At 41.9% G+C, this 9,223-nt stretch overlaps 2 protein-coding genes across 2 annotated transcripts in view; both read right to left on the bottom strand.

The window, feature by feature from the left end:
• SARC_01496 (hypothetical protein) overlaps window positions 1-209 on the bottom strand; it is a gene marked incomplete at its 5' end in the record, with an annotated part of 4,390 nt that extends 4,181 nt beyond the window's left edge. The window contains one exon of the mRNA XM_014304791.1: window positions 195-209. Within this exon, the coding sequence (XP_014160266.1) occupies window positions 195-209 (15 nt within the window). The remainder of the gene's footprint in view (window positions 1-194) is intronic.
• Window positions 210-4,761: 4,552 nt separating this feature from the next.
• On the bottom strand, window positions 4,762-8,901 carry SARC_01495 (calcium-binding protein NCS-1; the record flags this gene model as incomplete). Its single annotated transcript, XM_014304790.1, has 6 exons — window positions 4,762-5,928; window positions 6,436-6,546; window positions 7,377-7,432; window positions 7,964-8,108; window positions 8,716-8,813; window positions 8,895-8,901. 6 exons carry the CDS (start codon window positions 8,899-8,901, stop codon window positions 5,830-5,832), a joined length of 516 nt encoding a protein of 171 aa, XP_014160265.1. The 3' UTR covers window positions 4,762-5,829.
• Between the last annotated feature and the right edge of the window lie 322 nt (window positions 8,902-9,223).

The raw sequence follows: 9,223 nt of genomic DNA, 5'->3' as shown, positions 1-9,223 counted from the left end.
ATACCCAGAATTATCCACTAATGAAAAATAGTCCAGTTGTGTCTTGTTGACTCGAGTGTAGCAGTGGCGACTCGAGTATACTCGTCAAAACTCGCAAAAGTAGCGAAAGTCGCGAAAGTCGCGAAATTTCGCAAATTATCGCGAAGTGTAGCGGAAGAATACAGGAACTATCTGCAGGTTAGGAAAATCCCCACCGTGTAGAGTACCATATTGGGGTGCTCTATGGACCTACGGTGGAGAATTTCGAAATTCTAACTCTATCAGCAGCTATTGGCACTGAAGTTTCGCGATTTACCCTGAAATCCCGCGAAATCCCAATTTTCACAACCAAATAACTAACGATAGAGTTGAAATTTCGAAATTTCCCACCACAGGTCCAAAGAGCTCCCAAATATAATGTTTCACACGGTGGGGATTATTCTTATAATGCATAGGGTTTCTGTAATCCTCCGCTGAAGTCGCGATTTTCGCAGCTTTTCACGACTTTTCACGAGTTTCGCGAGTTTCGCAACTTTGCACAGCTATTTACACTTGAGTCCACAAGAGTGAACTGTACTTTCATTAATAGGTACTTCTGGAGATATCCAGTCGATTTGCGAGATTTTATTGAATATTGCGTACTTTCTACACATAGTTATGACAATTTTGATCCCTGCGCTGTCAGTTTGTACATGTACTACACTAAACGATGAGACATACATGCGGCACAGATTATAAAAGTCGTCGTGATTCATTGCTAGTTGGTTTCAGGGTGTGGCAGATCTTCCTGCAATCGCACATTTGTGAGAACGTATTGGATTACCTCCCCAAACTTCCAATTTTGTTTAGTAGAGCGCTTGTATATATACTGCAACACTATGTAAGGCAATACTTGCTCGCAATGTAATACAAATAGAAGTCAAAAGGTATTACTCTGTTTATGAAGAACACGCTGACTTCGATCAATATTTGGTTTTGTAACGGAAGTATCAGTAAATACTTTCCTCAATTCCGAGACATGTGGTAATATTAATCCTGTCAAGCTTAACTGTGTCAACAAAATCACTATAAATATTTTCCAACGCAAAAGCCTACTAGATTGATCGTATCCATATAAGTTGTTAACATCCGTTCGCACTACGCTATTGCGATGAAATGGTATCCAGTTTTTGTATGGTATTTATCTGTACTACTAACTGAGATCGAGCAATGATATCTGTTATCTTGAATCACAGATTCTGCAAGAATTTTTCGTGTTCATAGAAAGTTTTTGTCTGATGTTTATTGGACATTCTTTGAATTGTGTTTCTGTTTTGGAAATTCAAGGAGTTTACGGCTCGCTCCAGCCCCCAGGGGCGCAATAAATACATGCAACGCGCCAAAATTCGAAGTGTCTTTATAAAAAATATGTATGTATGTATCATCGTGGGTCGTTTTTCTTCTTCTTCAGAATAGGTCTCTACATAGAACAGAGACTACATACAGACTATTTACAGACGACCGAGTACAGACAAGACTCTCCTGACTAGAGTGACTATGTACTCTCTTGTCTTAAAATGTGGATGTCTCAATAAAGTCTCGACAGACTTAATCAATTTGTGCGTCAATACTCGATACATAACTTCAAATATATATTATATCGCCCCATCGATGCACCTGCTGATTAGGAACTGAACTCAGATTCAGCACCCTGTGACAACCTAGTTACCTACTGTTGAACGCTTCTGCTTGTGAAAAGGACTAAGGTGCTGCGGTGCATATTTGAAGAAGAATTATACGAGGAAAAAAAATGAACGAAGTTATATGGTTAAGAAAGATAACACATCTAAAAAAACCTGGTCGGAAACTAAGCTCAAAGCGAATTGAAAGTGAGAATAGTAGCCAAGCGGTTATGATTGGCCGTTAGGCGAGTATTTTTCAAGTCATGGGTTGATGGTGACGCAGGGAGTGAGGGGAAAAGTGAAAACTGCCAACCAGACTACTAGTAGAGATAATATACGTAAATACTCCATCTCTAGTGTAGAGAGAGAGTGAGCAGATATTTATTGAAGAGATCGTACTATCAGTATGCAGGTCTTTAAAATCCACTGAGGTAGTCACTCAGGTAGGCTCTCGAATACTATATAATGACATACTTTCATAGCTTGTGTTTAAAAAGAACCAGAAACAACAAGAACAAACTAAAATATGAGCATTGACTAGATCTCTCCGAGCCAGGCTCGCCAGGTGAACAGTGGCCGTCTCTCCTGTCCGAAACCATTACAGCCGGAAGTATGACTTTCTCTCATCGGATGAAGCTGGTTACTACCAGTAATATGGCTTGCGCTGATGAACACCAGTCCGTTTCATCTTTACGACCACAATTTTATTACTGATAGACATCGTCTCATGAGTCACATCAGGTGCATTGAGACCTTCTCCTTAAACTTAGAGTTGTCAACACCAGATTTACTTGGTGCAAATGTGAATAACCTTCGACTGAATTCCGACGCATGTGGATGTATACCATGTTGATTTGGTTCTTGACGATTCGACTTGCCAGCAGATGATAAAAGGACAACAGAGTGTGTAGAGATGCGACAATGCATCCGCAAACGATGAGGACAATTTTCCTGAGCTCCAGATGATTGTAAAGTTATAAGGCTTTCGCTGATGGCATTGGCTATGCTGCTAAGGCTTCAACGCTGAGGTTCTGTTTGAGACGCTTTCAAGGCGTTCGTTTTCAGTCGACTCGAAGATCGGTGGCGTAACAATCGCCCCTGCCAGCTCTACTTTACCAAAATGCCGTCAGTATAAAAGTGAACCTCGTCGATTCTAGAACTAGCCTACCCCATTCTACTTTGATTTGCGAGCAAAATCAAACGGACCTGTTCATAAGTGAGTTAGGACAGGCGTCGAGTCCAAGTACACCGATCGCATCAGCGAACCCGGCGAAACAAGGGCTCGGCTCGCAAAGCTGTGGCCCGGAAATCTCACTCTCATATCATATACCTCATGGTACTTTGATTTGAGGGCGAGATTAAACGGACATGTTCATAAGTGAGTTAGAACAGGTATCGAGCCCCCAAGTACACCGATTGCATCAGCGAATCCGGCGAAACAAGGGCTCGGCTCGCAAAGCTGTGGACCCGGAAATCTCACTCTCATATCATATACCTCATGGTACTTTGATTTGAGGGCGAGATTAAACGGACACTGTTCATAAGTGAGTTAGAACAGGTATCGAGCCCCCAAGTACACCGATTGCATCAGCGAATTCGGCGAAACAAGGGCTCGGCTCGCAAAATTGTGGCCCGGAAATTTCATTAGCGGGCCCGTTCATAACTATGTTATGATAGGTGTCGAGTCGATGTATACCGGTCGTGTCGCATTAGCGAACCCGGAGAACAAGGGTTCAGCTCGCAATGTTGCGGCCCGGAAATTTCACTCTCATATCAAATAGTTATTGGAAGGACCCAAAACCAGACCAGAATTTGTCCATGTCATATTGTGCGTCGTTTTCAGGCTCTTGTTTGATTTCTTTTACAGTCCATTTCTGGCTCTAATCTCAAACAAAATTTGGATCGTACATTCTCCCTTGTAACTATGGAGGTATTGTTGTCTTAAATGGGTTAGACTATTATGTCTTAAAATGTCGCTGTTTAATACCGGGGATGCCTGTGTGTCTCTGCTGTATCCGCAACTGTGCAAAATACCGGTGACATGTTCAAAGTGGATCGTAGGCGGTCGCTTTCCTAATGTAATTAACTACACTTTAATACATTGTCCTGGTATAAGTCTATTCGACTACACTTAAATGCATTGTACTGGTATGAGTCTATTCGATTGGGATACATTATGGCATGACAGATATTTCGACTACAAGAATGGACGGTGAAAAAAAAATAGCATGAACAAAGGATGCGTTCTGAAATATTTATTATATCTGGATCCTGACTTCTGTGACATTTTGACTAAGAACTCTTAACTTTAGAACATTCCGATCAGCAGATTTAACACTAACATTCTCAAACACCCATCAGTATACATTGCTAAGGGTAATACTGACCATCAAAAACAGTGACATAGATGCTTCTGCAGACGACGTCGAGTTTACACTCAGTTTGCGAAATCTTCAAATGTCGATAGATGTCGGGCGAGTTTTTATGATGGCGGAAATAGTATGTGATTTCGATTTGCAGGTGCCGTTCTTTGAGACAGACGAGCGCGACTTACGAAGCGCTGGTGCAAGAACATATGGCCGGCTACTACCTGCCACCTTCCGAATCCTGGCATGATGACGGCATTGAAAATACAACAAAACAGAGATGATTGATCTCCTCACCTGGGTCAGTTGTTGACCTAGACAATAGTCGAGTAGCCCTGATAAATCTGTACTGCTCATTCTCAATTGGTGGACGAACCGATGACGGCATTGAAAATACAACAAAACAGAGATGATTGATCTCCTCACCTGGGTCAGTTGTTGACCTAGATAATAGTCGAGTAGTCCTGATAAAACTGTACTGCTCATTCCCAATTGGTGGACGAACACTTGTTTTTTTTGAAGCGTTAACTATGGCTATGTGATTACTCGATAATTGATACCGAAACATATCGCAGATCGTCTTAATCAATTAACCCATGTACTTGCAGATAATAGCACTCAGAAACCATCGTTCGACGAATATACAATGATGCGGTCCACGAAGTATACAATTGGTGACCAATATGCATACCTTAATTGCACACAACTGCAGCTGCGTATTTCCAGCACAATGTATACCATGCCATAAATATATTGCCAAATATTTAGGGTTTATTGCACCTGTGCGTGTATCCTACATGTTTACCAGGGCATCATGTTTATCACCAGATATGTTTCAGTAAGATTTTTAATAAAACATGCCTACTGCATTTAGAAATAAAACTCCCAATGCGCATGTATTATCCGCTTCTTCTCCGTAACAGGTACAGGTGAGTAGCCAGGACCTTTGATAAGGTAATTGAGCACCAAGATCGAACAATATTATCCAGAAATGATTTAGACGCGCGATTTCATCACGCCGCTATTCGTAACAGAGCCCACCATTTCATTATACCAGAATGTGGACATGCGGACATCACCCCTGAGATTTTGCATAGATATTGATTTAGAATAATATATAGGACGCCTAACTGTTGAGGCAAGCGTTGGAGCACCAGCTCGATCCCGAAAGCTGTCTCAGTTTAGATGTTTTTGTGACTGGTTTAAAAACGCAGGTTCCACTGTCAAATATGCATATAATGAGTGCTAAATACAAACGCTGGTCGGAGTATATAGAACTGCCTTACCCCCCCCACTTCTGAAGCTCTGGTTTGACTATAACGGCAGTGACAAGCAAACTCGACGCAGTTGATCAACCCCGCCACCTTGGCTTGATTGTAATTCTCGTCATGCAGAGTCACAGTAAGTTATCACAGGTTGACCCATGATATAGCGAGAGATGTGGCTATGCCTCGTGGTATTGGCTTGATGCGATATGAGATCAGTCAGGATAAAATTGAAAATGGTTGCCATAGCGCCCACTCACTATCTTACTTGGTGTAGGGTTGTTACCCGTAAACCTCTCCATACATAAACTCGGAGGAATTGTCAAGAACGGCGTGGGCTGCGGATAGAATCTAGAAGCGCAGAGCAACTGACAATGTGCTGTAAGCTCAAAAGGTGTCTCTGTGATTGACTGGGACATCATACGCGTGTGTATGTTGTGTGCAAGCGGTAGGTATATGTGCACCCTGTGTTTCTTGACCCTCCCGTAATTTCAAGAGAGATCAGTGAATACGGAGAGCTGACTTTGAAGGAACTATGAGTTGTGTGTCTCACAGTACTCAGACCAACCCATCATAGAGACCTAGCGCTCTCACTATGTTGGGATCCTTCTCGGAACCTTTCATAAACTCTTCCAGGGTCAGAAGTCCATCCTGATTCTGAAGAAGAAAATACGTTGGTAATCTGAGATGATGAAATCTTCTTTTAAAAAACCCATATTTTCCTGTTATTATCGAACAGAACAGCCGAGCGGGAGTATATATTCTCTAAAATTTAAAGGCATGATGCTTTGGAAAGTGGGCATTTAAAGTGAGAATTATGTATGCATAATTATTCCTGATGACTTCTGGGTATGCACGGATACATGTTCACTCTCTCACACACATGGACGTACCCCACACGCACACACACTCAAGCACAAACATACAGGCAGAGACACGGCCACACGCACACACACACATGTATATATATTGACTCGCATATAACCTTTATGAGTAGCGTACACAGGCTGGAGGAAAACACATGTGTAGAAGCCGCTAGCATATAGCAGAAGTCCGTTGAAGTCCTTCATCACCTTTTAGAATATATAAAACATATACAGTATATGCTAAAGTCAATTCGCGAGAACCAATCGCGAGTGTACATAGTTTGCGACTCATCCCTACCTCATCTAATAGTTCGAAGATGCGGTCAATGCGCTTCTCAGGGGTGTTCTCGTTATCTGGAAAGTGTACTAGTTCTCCGATCATCTGGTAAATCGACAGCATGACGCGGTACTGTTGGAGGGGTTGGGTGCATATTGTATATTGAGAAGGCCTGCCAGCAACATATAATTGGTTTGGCCTTTTCCAGTCAAAGCTATGGGTGTTGCGATGATACTAACTTGAAGGACCAATACTAAGAATGAGTTGTGTGGAAATGAACAGAACGCTTACTCGCTACAGGCGGGTATATCTTGCGCATGTGCAACCAAGAACACGCTTCCCTCGGGCTGCTACACCTCACTACACCAGAGCTATACACAATACAATGGTTACAGTATGAAGGATCTGCAGGTGTTAAGCATGGTCTACATTGAGCTAACATTCAGTGAATGATACCATGCGCTTCGATGGACGCCAGAAACAGGTACAAGAGCAAACTACACACAAGTGGCGTTATATGCAAAGGACACCTCGATTCGTAAAAATCATGCGCGTTGCTAGGCACATTGATCCAGACCAGCTATACAAGCATCCGTATGTTCTTTAGGATGAACATGCATTGGCCACCTATAGCTTAAATCTCACAAGAAAACTCGAACAGGTCTCGAAGCACTACAAGCATGTGCATAACCATCCACCCAACTGTAAAAGATTCATTTTGATTGTTCTGCAGTATATGCTGTCTCAAACGCTACCTTATAAACTAGTAAATTGGTGGCAGCAGCGGCCAAGATTTAGTACAGCACTCGACACACCTCTGTATCCGACCCTATAGACACACTGAACTGACCTACACAGATCACACGTGCCGATACAAATACCACCCAAGGTAAGGTCGTCAAGTAAACGTATCCTGCGTACGTTTTCACTGCACTGGCATATACAATCCGAAACAGACATACCATCTCACTGCGCGAGATAGCTCCATCGTTGTCAATATCATACAAACGGAAGGCCCCTACACAAGGAGAGATCCGAACTTGAATTAATATGAGTATGTTACCATACTGTCATCGCAATGAGAGATTAGAAATCAAATAAATACGGTCTGTCATCACAATGAGAGGCCAGAATCTCGAGTGATAGGAGTCTGTTATCGGTAGTTTTCTCTACTGAACCCCCGAGATAGCCATCACTTCGCTATCGAATTGAGCTTCTCCTATTAGTACTGCAGCTTTGAAAGAAGGCCTTGCTATGCCGGCAGTTCATTAATATTCGAGATGTATTGATAGCAACACTGTACATAATAGCAACCAAGGAGAGTGTACGTATTCAGGCCGCCTCACGCGTACATATGCACATATCAAGCCCGTGCAACATGTGTTCTGGCTGCATTCAAAACCAGAACTTACATACAAGTCCCCACAAAATCTGTCTAGAGAGTCATACGAGTCAATAAACTCAAAGCATTTGAATTCTTTGACTGTCTAATGCACTCGTATACGCCCATAGAAAATTACCGACTCACCCACTCGCACGCGTGACATACATTCCAACTTCTCCTCCACATTCCCTCGCGATGCAATAGACAGGGCGATCATGAACTCCTTGAAACTGATGAAGCCATCGTTGTCCTCATCGATGATCCGAAACACGTGCCGAGAGAACACACTTGGATCGCCCAGCGGAAACAACTGTGATAGTAAGCAACAGAGTAACACGGTAAGAGTGGCGCTACCGCTATAAACACGAATATCCACATGATGTGGAGTGCAGTCGTTCATCCCATCATGCATGGGTGGTGTAATGCCACTGATTGGTTCGATTAAGGATATATTTTCTGAGGGGACTTCATATTGATATATGCACGGTAAATGTAAAACCCCTGGGTCGATCACCTCTCCTCAATTAAAACCAGAATTCAATGACGATCAATGACTATATTCATTTTTTTTTTAATCTAATACACGACTAAAGTGAGCAATCCAACCCAATAAATACATGTGTACAACAGGCAAAAGCAGTGATGGAGAGCCATTCTAAGCGTGGGCTCAGCACAGTACAGGCTACGATAAAAACTAGCTAAATATGTAAAGCAGATACCAAAACCAGAATAAGTTTTCAACAGTCCCATACGCACGGGAGTAAATACTCAGACAGTATCCACCACTCACACACAGCATCCAATGCACGTGATAGAACCATTGTGGTCAGCGAAAACTTAATGTCGAAAAAAATTGTAGTCTACAAATCGACGCGTATAATGAATGTATAGAACTTGATACCTCCTTGTGAACACACCTGTCTGTAGAGCTTCTGAAACTCATCCTTATCCAAGGTACCCGAAGGACAGTCTTTCAGAAATGCATTGTGCCACTGCTGCAATTCGCGCTGCTCAACTGCAAGTCAGTGGTATGTCAATTAATAATAAATGCGCATGTAGACAAAATTACGCATACATAAAATAAATTAGCAAGAACGTAGCATCTCGGCCGAAATACACATGAATTCGAAATAGAATTGGAAACAAGTCGTATACAAATTTATGCATAATTTGGAAAATGATTCCTTGTATTTGTGTATGTATCAATACAAGTATATTTATGTAACTATAACTATCCACATTAACTTGTGTGCGTATATATCTGTGCGATTGTAAATGTGCGTGAACAGAAAATCACATTATGCAACAGTAAATACATTATATATATATATATGTATATATATATATATATATATATCGTATGTTTGTATGTATGTATGTATATATATATATATGTGTGTGTGTGTTGTGTGTGTGTGTGTGTTG

The sequence above is a fragment of the Sphaeroforma arctica genome, assembly GCF_001186125.1.
Source record: "Sphaeroforma arctica JP610 unplaced genomic scaffold supercont1.59, whole genome shotgun sequence".
NCBI lineage: Eukaryota > Ichthyosporea > Ichthyophonida > Sphaeroforma > Sphaeroforma arctica.
This window is presented reverse-complemented; position numbering and strand designations above follow the sequence as displayed.